General features: G+C 42.7%; 2 protein-coding genes across 4 annotated transcripts in view; both read left to right on the forward strand.

Moving 5' to 3' along the window:
- Positions 1–2,558, forward strand: part of LOC109906642 (amyloid-beta A4 protein-like) — a 38,955-nt gene extending 36,397 nt beyond the window's left edge. For both annotated transcript variants that reach the window (XM_020504452.2, XM_020504453.2), the window contains one exon: positions 480–2,558. In XM_020504452.2, coding sequence (XP_020360041.1) covers positions 480–581 — 102 coding nt within the window. In that variant the 3' untranslated portion in view covers positions 582–2,558. The remainder of the gene's footprint in view (positions 1–479) is intronic.
- Positions 2,559–17,756: 15,198 nt separating this feature from the next.
- Positions 17,757–20,618, forward strand: LOC109906645 (ATP synthase-coupling factor 6, mitochondrial). 2 transcript variants are annotated; one of them, XM_020504456.2, is made up of 4 exons: positions 17,757–17,884; positions 18,333–18,503; positions 19,876–20,003; positions 20,483–20,618. In XM_020504456.2, the coding sequence occupies exons 2-4, from the start codon at positions 18,334–18,336 to the stop codon at positions 20,509–20,511; spliced, it is 327 nt and encodes a 108-aa protein (XP_020360045.1). In that variant the 5' UTR covers positions 17,757–17,884; position 18,333; the 3' UTR covers positions 20,512–20,618. The 2 variants fall into 2 exon arrangements, with proteins under 2 accessions (XP_020360045.1, XP_020360044.2); XM_020504455.2 differs by having other exon boundaries at positions 17,881–17,994.
- The last annotated feature ends 119 nt before the right edge of the window (positions 20,619–20,737 follow it).

Here is a 20,737-nt window from a genome sequence, read left to right on the forward strand (position 1 = left end):
TAGGTCTCCACAAGGATAGTAAAATATATGCTATGCATGCATGCGTGTACTGTTTTTGACTTTGGCTCAGTGTTTCCTGTCTCTATTTCTGTTGTTATTGAGTTTGTTTGAGACTTGAAACCAAAGTCTGTGTAGAAGGTAAACAGTGCACATGTACCGTGTCAGCATGGGTACGAATCCATCCTACTGCATCAGTAAATATGTAAGGAGTGGGAACCGCTCCCACTCGATTAACAACAACAACAACACGGCAATAGTGTATGACACGTGTCAAACTCATTCCACGGAGGGACGACTGTCTGCGGGTTTTTGGTCATTCATTTACTAAGGAACTCCCCTCACCTGGTTGTCTAAGTCCTTAATTGAACTGAAAAAACAAACACCTTAGACACTTTGCCCTCCGTGGAATGACTTTGACACCCCTGGTGTACGAGGGAATACCATATTTTATGTGTAACACATCTCTCTCTGTTCTGCAGGTGGATGCAGCAGTCACCCCTGAGGAGCGCCACCTGTCTAAGATGCAGCAGAACGGCTATGAGAACCCCACCTACAAGTTTTTTGAGCAGATGCAGAACTGAGGAATGACAAACCCCCTCACCCCTTTGACCGCTACCCAACCCCTCTAACCCTCCACTCCCCTACGCCCTTAACACTATCCCCACTCCAAACCAACCCTAGCCTACCCTCAAGCAGTGCGGGTTGGAACCAGGCACCACTATCACTCCTGGTGTAGATGGAGACGGTCCCCTTCAACACTGGTCCAGAGTCAGTTTTTAGTTTGACTTGGAATGTGTTGAGGAATGGACTTGAGTAGGGAGATCTGACTCCAGACCAGTTATTTAAGGGGGCATTCTCTGGCTGTAGTGCCAGCCACACTGTCCCCAACCCTACACTACTACATTCTCTCTATACACTGGGGAATAGGTGAGGTCTATGTGTCAATGAAGCCTATCCTTCCTCCCTCCCGCTTTCCTTCTCTGTGCGTTCATACGACAGCGGTGCTGTGTTAGGTCACACAAGGCTACAATTATAATAATGATGATGTACTCTGAATGAGCTCTTTATTTTAGTTATTCTATCGTTTCCGGTTTTGTTTTTCAAAAAATAAATGAAAATTATAAAGAAAAAAAATCCTATGTAAAGAGAAAAAAAAACGTCTTTTTTTAAAAATGGTGTGTAATGTAATAAAGTAGCTGTTCCTATTTAGTGCATGATGACAAAAATTACGACGGGGTTATTATTGAAAACAACAACAAAAAAGATATTTCTGTGTCTCCAGAGAGATTCTCACATAGAGATTATCATTCTAGCAGGATTGTACATTTAGTATCTTTCTCGTGATCACGTGACTTAAATGACGTTGGATAAAAAAATATATATGAATCTCGGTGAATGGGCTCTCTCTGCTTGGATATCTTGTTAAATACACTGTAAGAGAGATCTGTGATTTTTGGATTTGGAAGTTTCTTCCTTTTTTTATTTCAACCATGTTCCTAAAACTGCGGGGGGCTGGCTAGATCCGTATTTGTATATTATTATTATTAGATTTATGATTATTATCTTTAGTTTATTGCGTTGGCATCCTATTGCGTTTTGCAGCCCTATTTAATTTTGTGTTTCTTTTTTTGATTCCATGTTGTCGTGTGTTTAAAAAAATAGAAAGTTGTGGCGGGAAGGCCGGTTCCAGCCGAGGGAAGGGGAGAATGGAGAGGGGGGGGGTGGAGGATTCTGTGTGTTCTCCAGTCTAGTTAGTGTTCTTGTTCCGGTTCTATGTTTTCCGCAGAAATAAACAACGCTCTTCTCTGTACATTGTTTGTGATATACAAGAACAATCCAATACCATTTTGGGCTTACTTACTCTTCCCAATCTGTTCCTTTCTTCCTTCGGCTCGTCTTTCTCTCTTTCTCTCTCTCTGCTGAGAATATAAACAGAGCAGGATCAGTGCCTTGGGGGGTGTGCATGTGAAAGTTTTGAAAGACGGAAGGAAGGCTGGAGGAAGAGGTAGAGGGAATTACTAGCTGTTCCAGATGGATAGTCAGACAGGTAGTCTGTCAAATGAATTTCCAACCACCCTCCTCTCGTCTTTCCCATACTTCAGGCATGCTACTCGCCTCTCTCAAGCACTTGTCTAGAGCCAGCCATACGACGACCTCTACCATGGCCTACAAGGCAACTTTTAAGGGGTAGCAGGGCCATCAGTAATTGGATGGACTACAGTTTCAGTGAGGAGTAGTGCCAAAATATCGGCCGGGAATAGGGTGCCATTTTGTGACACGGTACTAGAGGTAATACAGTGTTGTGGTGGTGTGTAAGAGCTGTGTGCATCACACACTGCTGCAGGTGGGTCAGTCCTTTGCTTAGGTTTTCAGAGGATGCGTTACCTCACCATAGCCAGAATAAGGCCGTATGGAATTAGAGAGAGCAGGGTTTCTTTCTTTTTATTTCTCTGTGGCTTTATTTCCACTGTGTGTAATTGTGCAAGCCATTTGCTTTGACTGGAAAAATGCTTTCTACACTGTATTCCATAAATAAAGTTTTGAATCTACATACAGCTCTCACTGAGTCATGGCTCCTAAGTCTTGGGGGCTGGGGATATTTTCACTGCCGTCAAAGCCCATTAGAATTGTAGTGTGTTCTTATGAATTATGCACTACCTTTTAAGCACAGGACCAAATGATTCCCTGATCTAGATTTTGTTTTCTACTGATACATAAGGTACCAAAGGAGAAAAAATAAGTGTTGTCTCCTAGTGCTTCCACAAAGACCACACCGTAATTCCCCATGTGTGTGGATTCACACTCACACACACTAAACATTCAATTCATTCTGGTCACTGCAGTCCAAATATCGGCAGGCACTGTTTACACACACGGTTAGGGTACAGTATTGTTCCCGGGGGTACAAAATATCAATATACGCAATGTACCTTCAGAGGTACACATGTGACGGAACATTTCTGCTTCCCAGGGTGGACGTGTGGATTAGTGGGGGTGTAGCTTTCAGTCATTTGTTTTTCACCAACACATCCGTTAGAGTGGTGTATTGTTATATTAAAGTTTGAGCATGTCTGGTGCCAGTTCTGAAGTCTTTCTAAAGGCTTCCATAAGAGCATGTGACAATAAAGAACTTGTTTAATATTGTAGCGACCATAACGCAACACTGAGCGACCTTGTCAAGAGGTACAGACCTCTTGGTTGTAATGGTTAGGGTATTAGCTTGACAATTGCAGTGCCCAGGTTTGAGTCCTGGACTGGGCTTCTCCCTGAATTTGCTCCGTTGGTGTCAGAATTGGTATAGCAAAGAGGCGTGTACACGTGAGGGACTTGATATAGAGAAGAGGTACATTTTTGCCACTTAAAAATGGCTTTATCACTGTGGTGGTACCCTAAAAAGGCAAACGTGTACATTTTCTATCTATGGTACACTATTGGCTCCTTTAAGGTATATAAGCACCCTATCTACTGCAAAATACCATAATTACGGACAGTCCTGAATGAATCGTGTATAATGATGAGTGAGAAATTTACAGATAAACAAATACTATACCCAGGGGTGACCAATCATTCAGGGCAGGTGGGGAAGAGCACCAACTGTTTAGCTAAAATAAAAAAAATGTTGTGCCTGTTTTGCATGTATTAATGCCAAAATAATGTGTCACATCAGTTTGCAAAAAAATGTATAATTGAGTTAATAGTTTAGTTTTTTGTATTCTTGAGTAAGGCAGCTCCAAAATGCAGGTGTTTCAGCCTAGCTCAGTGCTTTCTGTGGTGGTGGTGGGGCAGCCAGTGGAAAATACGGAGCATAGGGGTTGGTAATGTTCTCTAGTTGTGCTGTGATTGTCTCTGAGTGTTCTGTCACTCATGGGGACTCTACAGTACGTCACAGCAAAATCTACAGAGAGAGCTCAAAAATCAGGCCAAGGTCATTGGCCACAGATAAGATTGTTCCAATGGCATTGCTGTCAATCCAGTACGACTTCTGCCATGTTCAAACAACTGGAAACGTCAGAACTGGGTGATCTCAGACTTCAGTCAGTTCAATTCAACTGGGAACTCTGAAAAAAACATGCTCCAACTCGGTCATACAACTCGGAATTCCAAGTGGGGAACTCGGGCCTCTTTCTAGAGCTCCGACCTGAAGATCACTGATGTCATGATTCGACCTTGTCATTCCCAGTTGTCTTGAAAGCACCATAAATCCAGAGAACGCCAGACATTGATGGCAAAGTTTGCCACCTTCTTAAGTGAGCACAGCACAACAAGTTGAGTCCAAAAATGTATGGTATGCTGCTGCATAAATGATGTAATATGCCAGGGAGATATGTATACTGTAGCTAAGAAAGTGATACAAAGTGTATGTTGTGTAGTAAGCTGTTAGTAGCCATTGTGCCTCACCCTAATAATTTGGTCCCTTTCCCCCTAACTTAGCCTACTGTTCTGCACATGTAGCCTATAGCATGTGTTAGAGAAATGTAATCATTGAATATTGTAAGAGCTTTCATTGTCTGCTTCTATGCCCCCTTTATTTATCTTACGGTTCTGACTTGATGTACAGGGAGAATACTGTAAGAACGGCCCATGTTCTCAATTCTGTCGCTATACATTTCAAAAGTGCTGAACAAATAGCTACAGTTGAAGTCGAGAGTCAATAAAACTCGTTTTTCAACCACTCCACAAATTTCTTGTTAACAAACTATAGTTTTGGCAAGTCAGTTAGGACATCTACTTTGAGCATGACACAAGTCATTTTTCCAACAATTGTTTACAGGCAGATTATTTCACTTATAATTCACTGTATCACAATTCCAGTGGGTCAGAAGTTTACATACACTAAGTTGACTGTGCCTTTAAACAGCTTGGAAAATTCCAGAAAATTATGTCATGGCTTTAGAAGCTTCTGATAGGCTAATTAACATCACATGAGTAAATTGGAGGTGTACCTGTGGATGTATTTCCTACCTTCAAATTCAGTGCCTCTTTGCTTGACATCATGTGAAAATCAAAAGAAATTAGCCAAGACCTACAGTGCCTTGCGAAAGTATTCGGCCCCCTTGAACTTTGCGACCTTTTGCCACATTTCAGGCTTCAAACATAAAGATATAAAACTGTATTTTTTTGTGAAGAATCAACAACAAGTGGGACACAATCATGAAGTGGAACGACATTTATTGGATATTTCAAACTTTTTTAACAAATCAAAAACTGAAAAATTGGGCGTGCAAAATTATTCAGCCCCCTTAAGGTAATTCTTTGTAGCGCCACCTTTTGCTGCGATTACAGCTTTAAGTCGCTTGGGGTATGTCTCTATCAGTTTTGCACATCGAGAGACCGAAATTTTTTCCCATTCCTCCTTGCAAAACAGCTCGAGCTCAGTGAGGTTGGATGGAGAGCATTTGTGAACAGCAGTTTTCAGTTCTTTCCACAGATTCTCGATTGGATTCAGGTCTGGACTTTGACTTGGCCATTCTAACACCTGGATATGTTTATTTTTGAACCATTCCATTGTAGATTTTGCTTTATGTTTTGGATCATTGTCTTGTTGGAAGACAAATCTCCGTCCCAGTCTCAGGTCGTTTGCAGACTCCATCAGGTTTTCTTCCAGAATGGTCCTGTATTTGGCTCCATCCATCTTCCCATCAATTTTAACCATCTTCCCTGTCCCTGCTGAAGAAAAGCAGGCCCAAACCATGATGCTGCCACCACCATGTTTGACAGTGGGGATGGTGTGTTCAGGGTGATGGGCTGTGTTGCTTTTACGCCAAACATAACGTTTTGCATTGTTGCCAAAAAGTTCAATTTTGGTTTCATCTGACCAGAGCACCTTCTTCCACATGTTTGGTGTGTCTCCCAGGTGGCTTGTGGCAAACTTTAAACTACACTTTTTATGGATATCTTTAAGAAATGGCTTTCTTCTTGCCACTCTTCCATAAAGGCCAGATTTGTGCAATATATGACTGATTGTTGTCCTATGGACAGAGTCTCCCACCTCAGCTGTAGATCTCTGCAGTTCATCCAGAGTGATCATGGGCCTCTTGGCTGCATCTCTGATCAGTCTTCTCCTTGTATGAGCTGAAAGTTTAGAGGGACGGCCAGGTCTTGGTAGATTTGCAGTGGTCTGATACTCCTTCCATTTCAATATTATCGCTTGCACAGTGCTCCTTGGGATGTTTAAAGCTTGGGAAATCTTTTTGTATCCAAATCCGGCTTTAAACTTCTTCACAACAGTATCTCGAACCTGCCTGGTGTGTTCCTTGTTCTTCATGATGCTCTCTGCGCTTTTAACAGACCTCTGAGACTATCACAGTGCAGGTGCATTTATACGGAGACTTGATTACACACAGGTGGATTGTATTTATCATCATTAGTCATTTAGGTCAACATTGGATCATTCAGAGATCCTCACTGAACTTCTGGAGAGAGTTTGCTGCACTGAAAGTAAAGGGGCTGAATAATTTTGCACGCCCAATCTTTCAGTTTTTGATTTGTTAAAAAAGTTTGAAATATCCAATAAATGTCGTTCCACTTCATGATTGTGTCCCACTTGTTGTTGATTCTTCACAAAAAAATACAGTTTTATATCTTTATGTTTGAAGCCTGAAATGTGGCAAAAGGTCGCAAAGTTCAAGGGGGCCGAATACTTTTGCAAAGCACTGTATATATATTGAAGCAACATCTCATGCACCAGTCAGGAAGTTAAAGCTTGGTCGCAAATGGGTCTTCCAAATGGACAATGACCCCAAGCATACTTCCAAAGTTGTGGCAAAAGGGCTTAAGGACAACAAAGTCAAGGTATTAGAGTGGCCATCACAAAGCCCTGACCTCAACCCTACTGGAAATGTGTGGGCAGAACTGAAAAAGCGTGTGCAAGCAAGGAGGCCTACAAACCCAACTCAGTTACACCAGCTCTGTCAGGAGGAATGGGCCAAAATTCACCCAATTTATTGTGGAAAGCTTGTGGAAGGCTACCCAAAACGTTTGACCCAAGATAAACAATTTAAAGGCAATGCTACCAAATACTAATTGAGTGTATGTAAACTTCTGACCCACTGGGAATGTGATGAAAGAAATAAAAGCTGAAATAAATCACTCACTATTATTCTGAAATTTCACATTAAAAGTGGTGATGCTGACTGACCTAAGACATGGAATTTTTACTATGATTAAATGTCAGGAATTGTGAAAACTGAGTTTAAATGTATTTGGCTAAGGTGTGTGTAAACTTCTGACTTCAACTGTATCAGCAGGAATAAGAGTGTATAAAATCCAGATATCCACTCTAAAATGGTTTTTAAAGTGGTTTAAAAGGGATATGCTCAATGCTGGATACAAATCTGGGCGGGACAGCTTGTTCCTCCGAATGATTGGTTTCAGAGATGGAATGTCCACCGACCTGAGTGTAAACCTGCGCCGCAGAACAGCCATCCTCTCCTCTACTGTTCTCAATCCTTAAAGTTAATGTATTTAGTGTGTGTTTGTGTGTTTGTGGCGAGTGTCTGCCATCTTGATGTCAAGGTTTTGATGGTCTGACGTTTTCTGACATTAGACCTGCCCACGATACACCAGGCTGGTGTAGCATTCTCAAAGAGCAGCCGGGTGTATCCCTGGTAGAGGTCGACCGATAATGATTTTTCAACACCGATACCAATTATTGGAGGACCCAAAAAAAACGATACCGATTAATCGGACGATTTTTATACATTTGTAATAATGACAATACTGAATGACCACTTTTATTTGAACTTTATATAATACATAAATAAAATCAATTTAGTATCAAATAAATAATGAAACATGTTCAATTTGGTTTAAATAATGCAAAAACAGTGTTGGAGAAAAGGGTAAAAGTGCAATATGTCATGTAAAAAAGCTAACGTTTAAGTTCTATGCTCAGAACATGAGAACATTTGAAAGCTGGTACTTCCTTTTAACATGAGTCTTCCATATTCCCAGTTAAGATGTTTCACGATATTCGCAGGTGGAAGAAGGTGAAGAGGACCAAGGTGCAGCATGGTACGTGTTCATGGTAAATTTAATAAAGAAACTGAACACTCGAACAAACAAAACACCAAAGCGGAACAAACGAAACAGTTCTGTCTGGTGCAGAGACACAAAGACATAAAACAACTACCCATAGCGGGAAAACAGGCTACCTAATTATGGTTCTCAATCAGAGACAACGATAACCAGCTGCCTCTGATTGGGAACCATACTAGGCCTAAACATAGAAACACAACACCTAGACATACAACGTAGAATACCCACCCACATCACACCCTGACCAAACGAAAAATAGAAACATACAAAGCAATCTACGGTTAGGGCGTGACATTAACACCCCCAAAGGTGCGGACTCCGGCCGCAAAACCTAAACCCATAGAGGAGGGTCTGGGTGGGCATCTGTCTGCGGTGGCGGCTCTGGCGCGGGACACGGACCCCACTCCACCTTAGTCTGGGCCCACTTAGGTGGCGCCTTTGGAGCGGCGACCCTCGCCGCCGACCCCGGACTGGGGACCCTTTCATCGAATAGACGGGAGACTCTGGCAGCGCCGGAGTGAAGGGCGGCTCTGGCAGCTCCTGACTGACGGGCGGCTCTGGCAGCTCCGGACAGGAGGGCGGCTCTGGCAGCTCCGGACAGGAGGGTGGCTCTGGAAGCGCTGGACAGGCGGGAGCACCTGGAGGGAGGAGACGGAGAGACAGCCTGGTGCGTGGGTCTGCCACAGGAGGCCTGGTGCGTGGAGGAGGCACCAGATGGATCGGACCGTGGAGGCGCATTGGAGGTCTTGAGCACCGAGCCTGCACAACCTGTCCTGGCTGGATACTCCCTGTAGCCCGGCAAGTGCGGCGGGGTGGAACAGACCGCACTGGGCTGTGCTGGCGAACCGGGGACACTGTGCGTAGGGCTGGTGCCATATAACCCGGGCCAAGGAGACGCACTGGAGACCAGATGCGCTGAGCCGGCTTCATTACTCCTGGCTCGATGCCCACTCTAGCCCGGCCGATACGAGGAGCTGCGATGTAGCGCACCGGGCTATGCCTGCGCACTGGGTACATCGTGCACCTCACGGCATAACACGGTGCCTGCCCGGTCAACCTCTCGCCACGGTAAGCACGGGGAGTTGGCTCAGGTCTCCTTCCTGACTTAGCCACACTCCCCGTGTGCTCCCGCCCCAATACATTTTTGGGGCTGCCTCTCGTGCTTCCTTGACAGCCGTGTTCCCTCAAAGCGTTGGCTCCCTTTACCTGCTGCCTCCGCTCTCCTCCCATGTGTAGGAACCCTTCCCGTCCAGAATTTCCTCCCATGTCCATGAGTCCATTCCACGCTGCTCCTGGTTACCACGCTGCTTGGTCCTTTTTTGGTGGGTAGTTCTGTAACGATATTTGTAGGTGGAAGAAGGTGAAGAGGACCAAGGTGCAGCGTGGTATGTGTTCATGGTAAATTTTATAAAAAAAACTGAACACTAGAACAAAAACACAACAAAGCGGAACAAACAAAACAGTTCTGTCTGGTGCAGACACACAAAGACAGAAAACAACTACCCACACCCATAGTGGGAAAACAGGCTGCCTAAGTATGGTTCTCAATCAGAGACAATGATATCCAGCTGCCTCTCATTGGGAACAACGTAGAAAGGCATACAATGTAGAATATCCACCCACATTATACCCTGACCAAACGAAAAATAGAAACATACAAAGCAATCTACGGTTAGGGCGTGACAGGATGTAGTTATTATAGGAATTATAGGACAATTTCTCTCTATACTATTTGTATTTCATATACCTTTGACTATTGGATGTTCTTATAGGAACTATAGTATTGCCAGCCTAATCTCAGGAGTTGATAGGCTTGAAGTCATAAACAGCGCTGTGCTTCAAGCATGGCGAAGAGCTGCTTGCAAAAACAGGAAAGTGCTGTTTGAATGAATGCATATGAACCTGCTGCTATCTACCACCGCTCAGTCAGATTGCTCTATCGGATATCAAATCATAGACTTAATTATAATATAATAAACACACAGAAATATGAGCCTTAGGTCATTAATATGGTCAAATCCGTAAACTATCATTTTGAAAACGAAACGTTTATTCTTTCAGTGAAATATGGAACCGTTCCGTATTTTATCGAACGGGTGGCAACCCTAAGTCTAAATTTTGCTGTTACATTGTGCAACCTTCAATGGTATGTCATAATTATGTAAAATTCTGGCAAATTAATTATGGTCTTTGTTAGGAAGAAATGGTCTTCACACAGTTTGCAACGAGCCAGGCGGCCCGAACCGCTGCATATACCTTGATGCGAATGCGCTTTTGATAAATCATCACTCGTTTGGCGAAGTTGGCTGTGATTCGATGATAAATTAACAGGCATCACATCGATTATATGCAACGCAGGACAAGCTAGTTAAACTAGTAATATCATCAACCATGTGTAGTTAACTAGTGATTATGTTAAGATAGATTTTTTTATAAGATAAGTTTAATGCTAGCTAGCAACTTACCTTGGCTCCTTGCTGCACTCGCCTAACAGGTGGTCAGCCTGCTATGCAGTCTCTTCGTGGATTGCAATGTAATCGGCCATAATTGGCGTCCAAAAATGCCGATTACTGATCGTTATGAAAACTTGAAATTTGCCCTAATTAATCGGCCATGCCGATTAATCGGTCAACCTCTAATCTCTGGTAGTCTCTGATGACTGTTCTGGGCGTTGCTCCTCCTTTTCTTCTGCAGAGTACCCTCAGGTGGTTCATTCGCTTCCTTCCATCCTTCTCCAGGCATTCTATGTGGGCACTCCCGGACATGTTTTCTTGAAATGTTACCCCAAGGAACTTAACTTTTGGGGTCGTCTGGAGTGCCTGTATATACAGTTTAAGGCGCACTTGCTTGGATCTTTTGGGGTTTCTGGAGAAGAGTAAGCACTGGGTCTTCAAGGGGTTGAGCTTGAGCCACCACATATTGGCCCAGTTCTCAATCTCTGTTATGCTACTCTGTAGCTTTTTTTCAGCATGGGCAAAGGCCCAATAATAGAGGCCCAATAACAGAGACCTGCTGCGAGCTGGGCCACTTGTCCCGCTCTTGGGTGGGGGTAATAAATATCACATATGTACATTAAAAACAGTAGAGGACTGAGGTAAAGCCAACTAGGAGAGGAGAGGTAAAGCCAATGTATGCTTGCTCTGGCAATGCAACCCAGAGGCTCCGTATGGAGGGTGTGACGCAACACCAAATCAGGCTTTGTACCGCATCGGCGTGTGCTACACGAATTTTGTAACAATGAGGAGGGCTCCGCATAGCTGCTTATAGCTCAACATTGACATGATTGGTTGACAGTAGGTGGAGGCGGTATATCCTGTATAAACACAAACTCACTTCCTTGACAACAAACATGGAGTACTTTGATGAAAGGCTATCAGAACAAGTTCACAAATAAAAAACATCTTTATGAAACCTTGTTGGGATTTCAAAGACACGAAAATGAGTTTGAACTCCTGGAAAGAGATCGGGGAAATATATGGAAATGTCTGCTCTACTCAAAATTACAACCAACTAATTGCAGCATTACAGCAAAAATGGAAGAGGCAAGTGGAAGGGGGAGAAAGTAAGGAACTTGTCTGTCGGGACTTGCATTAAAAACCAAAATTGGAGCATAGAGCTTTTCCATTTAAATTATTATACAACATTATTGCAACCAATAGAATGCTATATAGATGGGTGATACAACCATCCCAGCTCTGCAGATCTTGCTGCAACGAGACATTCGATAATTTGTTTTGGTACTGTCCATATGTAGTTTGTTTTTGGTCACAAGTTCAGGAATGTCTGAATAATTGCAACATTTATCTGGCACTTACTCTGCAAATAGCACTGCTGGGTGATTTAAAAAGTCATAGTCAATTGATTAATAATATAATAATACTCTTAGCAAAAATGTTTATCTTTACAATATGTACAATCTATGATAATAAAAATGTTCTAAACGTTTGTGAAACATCAGAGCACAGTTGACAAATATATAGCAATTAGAAAACAAGAAGTGCCAACAAGTGCTCAGCATATTCGGGAATTCTTTCAAGACAGCTGGAAAAGCATTCCAAGTGAAGCAGGTTGAGAGAATGCCAAGAGTGTGCAAAGCTGTCATCAAGGCAAAGGGTGGCTACTTTGAAGAATCTCAAATATAAAATATATTTTGATTTGTTTAACACTGTTTTGGTTACTACATGATTCCATATGTGTAATTTCATAGTTGATGTCTTCACTATTATTCTCCAATGTAGAAAATAGTTCAAACAAACAAAAACCTTGGAATGAGTAGGTGTGTCCAAACTTTTGACTAGTACTGTAGATTTACAACAACAAAAATTGGAGGGACTGGAAATAATGCAGACAATTAGATGGAAGGCACAATCTATCTGCATTATTAAAGCGGATCTACCCCCTAATACATTTTGTTTTTACAAAAAAAAGAGATCGGGGGTAATGAGAATAGGTGCGGTGAAGAGGTCAATGGAATGCAGACCTTCGGGGATAGATGGATTGGGACACATTCAATAAATCTGATCTAACAAAGTGGATATTTGACAAATCCTAATGATTGATGTATTGTAACAGGCCCACATTATGGTTAGAAAAATCCGATTTGGATATAGTCTGCTGTTTTCGGCTGTTTTCGCTGCATAACATTTAGAAGTTGTCCCTTTTCAGGTTAAAAAAAGTGACTGCTAAATGCTAACTCCCATTCATATAAACTGGTAGCATAGTTTGCATACAGAAATCGGTAGTGGTAGTTAAATTAGTTTTTAACTGTATGGTAATGCAGTTAATTGATGACAATGACATGACACCCATTCAAGGCTTGACATCCATACAAGTATTAGACTCCAATTTTTACCTCAACATAGTGTTAAATACACATACAGTATAAACAATAGCCTAAATGTAGGCACATTTTGCTGGGGTGCAATGGGGATATTTGGGATGGAGATGAAGGTGGGACAACGGTGAAGTTTTTTTTAACTTCATGCTATCTTGGCTGAGCTCCTGTGTCAAGCACCGGGAAACGGACTCCAACATCTCAGACGAGGTAAGATGTTGTCTTTTTGTTTAGCCAATTACCTGGATGGCTATAGAGATTAGCCCTGAATCACTACGAGTGGTGTGGATGCCTATGATAGCTCCCCGAAGCGCCAGAAGTATGAATGCTCTGACTTCTCGATCCTTACCGCATCGTTATGCGCTTCCCAAATGTTTTAACAATGCGGAGGCCTCTGTATAGATCCGCATTTACATTATAGGTTGACGGTAGGTGGGGGCAGGAGGTCCTATATAAACACAAACTCACTTCCTTGCCAAATTCCTTCAAAACAGCTCTGGGAAGCGCAAGAGGTATGAATGCTCTGACTTCCGCGGAGGCCCCATCACACTAAATGCTGTACGGCCTCTGCAGACGTTGAATTGACCATTCAGATCCCCTAAGGATACAAATCAGAAAGACGACCGTTTACAAATAATCTACGGGACATTTAAAAAAAAAAGTTTTTATCAAATGTTTATCATATGCGCCGAATACAAGTGGGGCAGACTTCACAGTGAAATGCTTGCTTACGAACCTTTCCCAACAATGCAGAGTTTAAACATAATTTTAAAAATGTAATAGTAACTAACACAATACAATACTGTACCTTTGGAAAGTATTCAGACCCCTTGACTATTTCCACATTTTGTTATGCTACAGCCTTATTCTACATTTTTTGTTGATGTAAATCCTCAACAATCTACACACAATACCCCATAATGACAAAGCAAAAACACTGCTAAAAAAAAGTTATAAAAAATAAAATGCTGAAATATCACATTTACATAAGTATTCAGAACTTTTACTCAGTACTTTGTTGAAGCACCTTTGGCAGCGATTACAGCCTTGTGCCCACCAGTATTTGGGGAGTTCCTCACATTCTTCTCTGCAGATCCCCTCAAGCGCTGTCAGGTTGGATGGGGAGAGTTGCTGCACAGCTATTTTCAGGTCTCTCCAGAGATTGTTCGATCGGGTTAAAGTCCGAGCTCTGGGCTGGGCCACTCGGACATTCAGAGACTTTTCCCGAAACCACTCCTGCGTTGTATTGGCTGTGTGCTTAGTGTCGTTGTCCTGTTGGAAGGTGAAACTTCGCCCCAGTCTGAGGTCCTAAGCGCTCTGGAGCAAGTTTTCATTAAGGATCTCTCTGTACTTTGCCCAGTTCATCATTCCCTCGATCCTGACTAGTCTACCAGTCCCTGCCGTTGAAAAACATCCCCACAGCATGATTCTGCCACCACCATGAGATGGTGCCAGGTTTCCTCCAGAAGTGACGCTTGGCATTCAGGCCCAGAGTTCAATCTTGGTTTCATCAGACTAGAGAATTGTGTTTCTCATGGTCTGAGAGTCTTTCGGTGCCTTTTTGCAAACTCTAAACGGGCTGTCATGTGCCTTTTACTGAGGAGTGGCTTCCGTCTGGCCACTCTACCATAAAGGCCTGATTAATGGAGTGCTGCAGAGATGGTTGTCCTTCTGGAAGATTCTCCCAGCTCTATAGAGGGACTCTGAAGCTCCTTCAGAGTGACCATCGGGTTATTGGTCACATCCCTGACCAAGGCCCTTCTCCCCCGATTGCTCAGTTTGGCCAGACGGCCAGCTCTAGGAAGAGACTTGATGGTTCCAAAATTCTTCCATTTAAGAATGATGGAGGCCACTATGTTCTTGGGGACCTACAATGCTAGAGATATTTTTTGGTGCCCTTCCCCAGATCTATGCCTCGACACAATCCTGTCTTGGATCTCTACGGACAATTCCTTCGACCTCATGACTTGGTTTTATCTCTGACATGCACTGTCAACTGTGGGACCTTATATGGACATGTGTGTGCATTTCCAAATCATGTCCAATCAATTGAATTTACCACAGGTGGACTCCAATCAAGTTGTAGAATCATCTCAGGGATGATCAATGGAAACAGGATGCACCTAAGCTCAATTTCAAGTCTCATTTCTACCGAGGTCCTGGATGGCCGGGAGCTCGGTGCCAGTGATGTACTGGGCTGTCCTCACCACCCTTTCTATCGCTTTGCGATCAAGGGTGGTGCAATTGCCATACCAAGTGGTGATAAAACCAGTCAAGATGCTCTTGATTGTGCAGCTGTACAATTTTTTGAGGATCTGAGGGCCCATGCCAAATCTATTCAGCTTTCTGTGGTGAAAGAGGCGCTACCATGCCCTGTTCATGACTGTGTGTGTGTGTGGAACGTGTTAAGTCCTTAGTGACGTGTACGCTTGAAGCTCTTAACTCGCTCCACAACAGCCCTGTCGATGTGGATGAGGGCGTGTTGTCCCCTCTTTCTCCTATAGCCTACTATCAGCTGAATTGGTCAAACTGACGTTGAAGGAGATTGTTGGAGAGATTGTTGTCCTGGCACTACACTGCTAAGTCATTGACATTCTTCCTAAGTAGTCTCTGACTGCCCACTCCCACCCGCTGCATGAAAAATGCAGACTGCACCGCAATGATCTCTGTCGGGTCCCGCAGGTATCCCCGTGGGAATGCAGCCCTCTAGTTTGTACCCATTTAAGTAGGCCTAGACTAGGCTACAATTATGTACCTCTTTTTCTGAGAGAGTAGGAAGGTATGTAATTGAAAGATATTTATGTTTTTGTCCTGTTTCATTTTCCTTTGATCAACACCACATGATTTATCATCCCCCTCTTCAAGGGGGGGGGACACTCTAGACCCAAACTGTTATAGACCTATATCCACCCTGCCCTGCCTTTCTAAAATCTTCAAAAGCCAAGTTAACAGATCACCGACCATTTCGAATCCCACGGTACCTTCTCCACTATGCAATCTAGTTTCCAAGCTGGTCATGGGTGCACCTCAGCCACGCTCAAGGTCCTAAATGATATCATAACCGCTATTGATAAAAGACAGTACTGTGCAGCCATCTTCATTGACCTGGCCAAGGCTTTCAACTCTGTCAATCACCACATTCTTATCGGCAGACTCAATAGCCTTGGTTTCTCAAATGACTGCCTCGCCTGGTTCACCAACTACTTCTCAGACAGAGTTCAGTGTGTCAAATCGGAGGGCCTGTTGTCCTCTGGCAGTCTTTATGGGGGTGCCACATGGTTCAATTCTCGGGCCGACTCTTTTCTCTGTATATATCAATGACGTCGCTCTTGCTGCTGGTGATTCTCTGATCCACCTCTACGCAGACGACACCATTCTGTACACATCTGGCCTTTCTTTGGACACTGTGTTAACAAACCTCCAAACAAGCTTCAATGCCAGGTTCTGACTTAGAATATGTGGACAACTACAAATACCTAGGTGTCTGGTTAGACTGTAAACTCTCCTTCCAGACTCACATTAAGCATCTCCAATCCAAAATTAAATCTAGAATTGGCTTCCTATTTCGCAACAAAGCCTCCTTCACTCATGCTGCCAAACATACCCTCGTAGAATTTACTATCCTACTGATCCTTAACTTCGGCGATGTCATTTACAAAATAGCCTCCAACACTCTACTCAGCAAATTGGATGTAGTCTATAACAGTGCCATCCGTTTTGTCACCAAAGCCCCATATACTACCCACCACTGCGACCTGTATGCTCTCGTTGGCTGGCCCTCGCTACATATTCGTTGCCAAACCCACTGGCTCCAGGTCATCTATAAGTCTCTGCTAGGTAAAGCCCCGCCTTATCTCAGCTCACTGGTCACCATAGCAACACCCACTCGTAGCACGTGCTCCAGCAGGTATATTTCACTGGTTATCCCCAAAGCCAACACCTAGTTTGGCTGCCTTTCCTTCCAGTTCTCTGCTGCCAATACTGGAACAAATTGCAAAAATCACTGAAGCTGGAGACTTTCATCTCCCTTTCTAACTTTAAGGATCAGCTGTCAGAGCAGCTTACTGATCACTGTACCTGTACACAGCTCATCTGTAAATAGCACACCCAACTACCTCATCCCCATATTATTATATTTTTTTTGCTATTTTGCACCTGTGTCTCTACTTGCACATCATCATCTGCACATCTATCACTCCAGTGTTAATACTAAATTGTAATTATTTTGCCTCTATGGCCTATTTATTGCCTTACCTCCCTAATCTTACCACATTTACACACACTGTACATAGATTGTTCTATTGTGTTATTGATTTTACGTTTGTTTATGTGTAACACTGTGTTGTTGTGTCGCACTGCTTTGCTTTATCTTGGCCAGGTCGCAGTTGTAAATGAGAACTTGTTCTCAACTGGCCTACCTGGTTAAATAAAGGTGAAATCAAAAATAACAATAAAGAAATTAAAGTATTTATAGTATTATAATATGAATTATAGTATTACAATAATATATTTTATTTCCGTAGGAGATCATATACAACTAAAATCAGATTAATGAGATTAATACAATCAGTAGATTACTGCACATCCAAATTTCAATAGCCTAAAGAAAAACAAAACAGATTTAGAGGATTGTACAAAGAAGTTGAGGGAAAGACTAAATCAGTTGTGTAAATCCAGCAAGTATGTTTTTTTTTTTGTGGGACAGTTGTTGCTTTGCCACAAGGGCAAAGACATGCACCTTCAAGGCATTGACTAGTTCGAATTTCATTTCAGAAATAAAATACCAAATAAGGTATCAAATAAAGCATAATTATTATGTCAGTGGTATGAACGCTGTGTACAATGCCATGATTAAAAAAATGTGTAGTGCTGAAAAGAACGTCGCTGTCGAGATGCGCAGCCAGGACGCATGTTGATGTTCGCGAACACGACCGATTGAAAAAATATACCCACAATGCAAAGCGGCGTATCACATTGGAAGTAATCACTCTGTGAACGAGTGTCAAATTCAAGGTGAGTGGTGTTTTTCAGCAGAGTTAAACGCATTCTAATCGTTTTCATTGTATTAACGACAAATCTTACATGTTCGTCATCTTCATGCTAATACAAGTCATAGCTAGCTGGTAAGAGACACATGATAACGCGAGTGATAAGCTAGCTAGGGAACGTTACCAAGGGTCGACTAATACTGTAACTTCACCAAATACTGTAAGTTAGCTAGTGTCATGTCTTTTTTGTTGTTGCTTCAGATGCATGTAGGGAAGATATGCACAGGGTTGGGTTTTCCACAGCCGTCAGCTATCTACAGTAGCTAGCTAGGAACCGTTAACTTCAGCTAGCTACTGTACATGCACTGTTTAGCTTCCGCCGGTAATATAACGCCCCATGTTCAGTTTAACTAGTTTGGTGGCGTTACTGTCAAAGTTAACTGTTGTAATTTGTCTCTCTCTCTGTTTGACAGTATGGCGCTTCATAAACTATTCCGTCTGTCCTCGCTGTTCCGCTCCGCCGTGTCATTGACACTGCGCAGGAATATCGGCCTGTCTGCTGTTCTCTTCAACCGGGCCACGGATTTGGACCCTATCCAGAAACTATTCCTAGATAAGATTCGCGACTACAGCACCAAGAGCAAGTGAGTGCAATAAATAACCGCACTATTTGTCCTACTGTCACTGCTGGCCTACTCAAATTGACATGTTTCTTCATGTTGGTAGGCTAAAAGTTAGCTAAGCTTAAGTGGAATGATGTCATGACAGAGATGGTGGCAGGGAGTCTGCTCGTCCTTTTCGCGCTGCAGAGCTATTTGCAGAAGGCTGGGCCATATGTTCAGTAGGTGAACGTTGGGACGTTGCAAATCGAAATGTCAGGAACAGAGCTGGCAGACTTGATTCTTGATTATACAGTACAGGTCAGAGTATGGTTTATTTTACATAATATATTTCTATCTGAACGTTCCACAATATTGTGCCCCTTCTGAACCCGGCCCTATATGTCTAGATGGCAAGATTCATGAAACGCATAGGATGCTGAAGGTGTGTTTTTATAGGGTATACATGTCTGACTCATTATAGGGTATTATAATTATAGGGCTGACTAGTTATGTGGTTTCTTGAGCTCACCCCCCCCCCCCCCCCCCAAAAAAAAATATCTTGGTCGTCCAAGATTCGTCTGTTCTGTGTTTTAGTCAAATCAACTGTATTCATTGAGCTTGTCTGACGCTTTAATCACACTGTTTGATTAGGCCGCATCATGTTCATGTTGTGGGAGTGCTTTGCTGCAGTAGGGACTGTTGCACTTCAAAAATAGATGGCATCATGAAGCAGGACCTTTTTGTGGCTATATTGAAGCAACATCAGTTAAAGTTAAAGCTTGGTAGCAAATGGGTCTTCCAAATGGACAATGACCCCAAGCATCCTTCCAAAGTTGTGGCAAAATGGCTTAAGGACAACAAAGTCAAGGTATTGGAGTGGCCATCAAAGCCCTGACCTCAATCACATAGAACATTTATGGGCAGAACTGTAAAAGCGTGTGCAAGCAAGGAGGCCAACAAACCTGACTCAGTTACACCAGCTCTGTCAGGAGGAATGGGCAAAAATTCACCCAACTTATTGTGGGAAGCACGTGGAAGGCTACCCAAAATGCTACCAAATACTAATTGAGTGTATGTAAACTTCTGACCCAGTGATGAAAGAAATAAAAGCTGAAATGAATCACTCGACTATTATTTTGACGTTTCACATTCTTACAATGAAGTGGGGGTCCTACCTGACCTAAGACAGATAATTTTTTACTATGATTAAATGTCAGGAATTGTGAAAACTGAGTTTAAATGTATTTGGCTAAGGTGTATGTAAACTTCTGACTTCAACTGTGTGTGTGTTTTTTTTATGCTACTACTCTACTAAAGAAATATTGCTTGACTAAATGGGGTCAGCCCTCAACAGAGTAGTGTATTCTATGCTACAGTGTTTAAGGTTAATTCCTCATCTTTCTCTTTCCTCCAGGGCTGCAGCAGGTGGGATTGTTGATGCAGGCCCCTCTTACGAAAAGGGTGTCTCAGAGGAGATCACCAAACTACAGAGGTTATATGGGACCGGTGACCTCACCAAATTCCCTGACTTCAAATTTACAGGTTCGTCAAAGCCATGCACTGCAGTATAGAGCTGGGACGATAAACTGAAAATGATCAGACATTTTACTGATATCATTAATAATGATAAGTTGCCTACAGTAGAGATGTGATTTTTGAAATATGGGAAATTGCTAAGGGGACAATAGATAGCTACGACATTTAATGTAGTTTAACGGGTACTATAAAAAGTAACTGAGGTGTAAATTCATTTTAACATATTGTTTGATTTCTCGTTATTGTGAGATGGATTTTGTCCATGTTGCCCAGCAGTAGTAGCATTTATTGGTAGCTCAGTCAGACTAAATTGTAATACCACCATCTCACCCTACATAGCTTACTCATTCTATGCATAAAGCAGGGGTGTCAGTCATTCCATGGTGGGCCTAGTGTCTGGGTGTTTTAGTTTTTCCTTTCAATTAAGATATGCACTAATGAATACGACCCAGCATTACTCACAATCTCCCTTTTCTCTTCTCTAGAGCCCCAGCTGCAGGAAGTGGCCAAGTGAACACTGGCCATGATGACGTTGTCTCTGTCCTACATGTCACCACTATAATGTACTATTTAATAAATGTGAGAACATTGTTTTCTTATGCTAAATCATGTTCAACCTTACATGCTTGCATTTTTGATCATTTATTGATTTTACATTATAACATATGACGTTACACTAGTCTCATTCACCTGTGCTCCACCCTGTTCCAGCGGCTGTAGGAAAAGACTACGTGGTGAGA

The sequence above is a fragment of the Oncorhynchus kisutch genome, linkage group LG16, assembly GCF_002021735.2.
Source record: "Oncorhynchus kisutch isolate 150728-3 linkage group LG16, Okis_V2, whole genome shotgun sequence".
Lineage (NCBI taxonomy): Eukaryota > Metazoa > Chordata > Actinopteri > Salmoniformes > Salmonidae > Oncorhynchus > Oncorhynchus kisutch.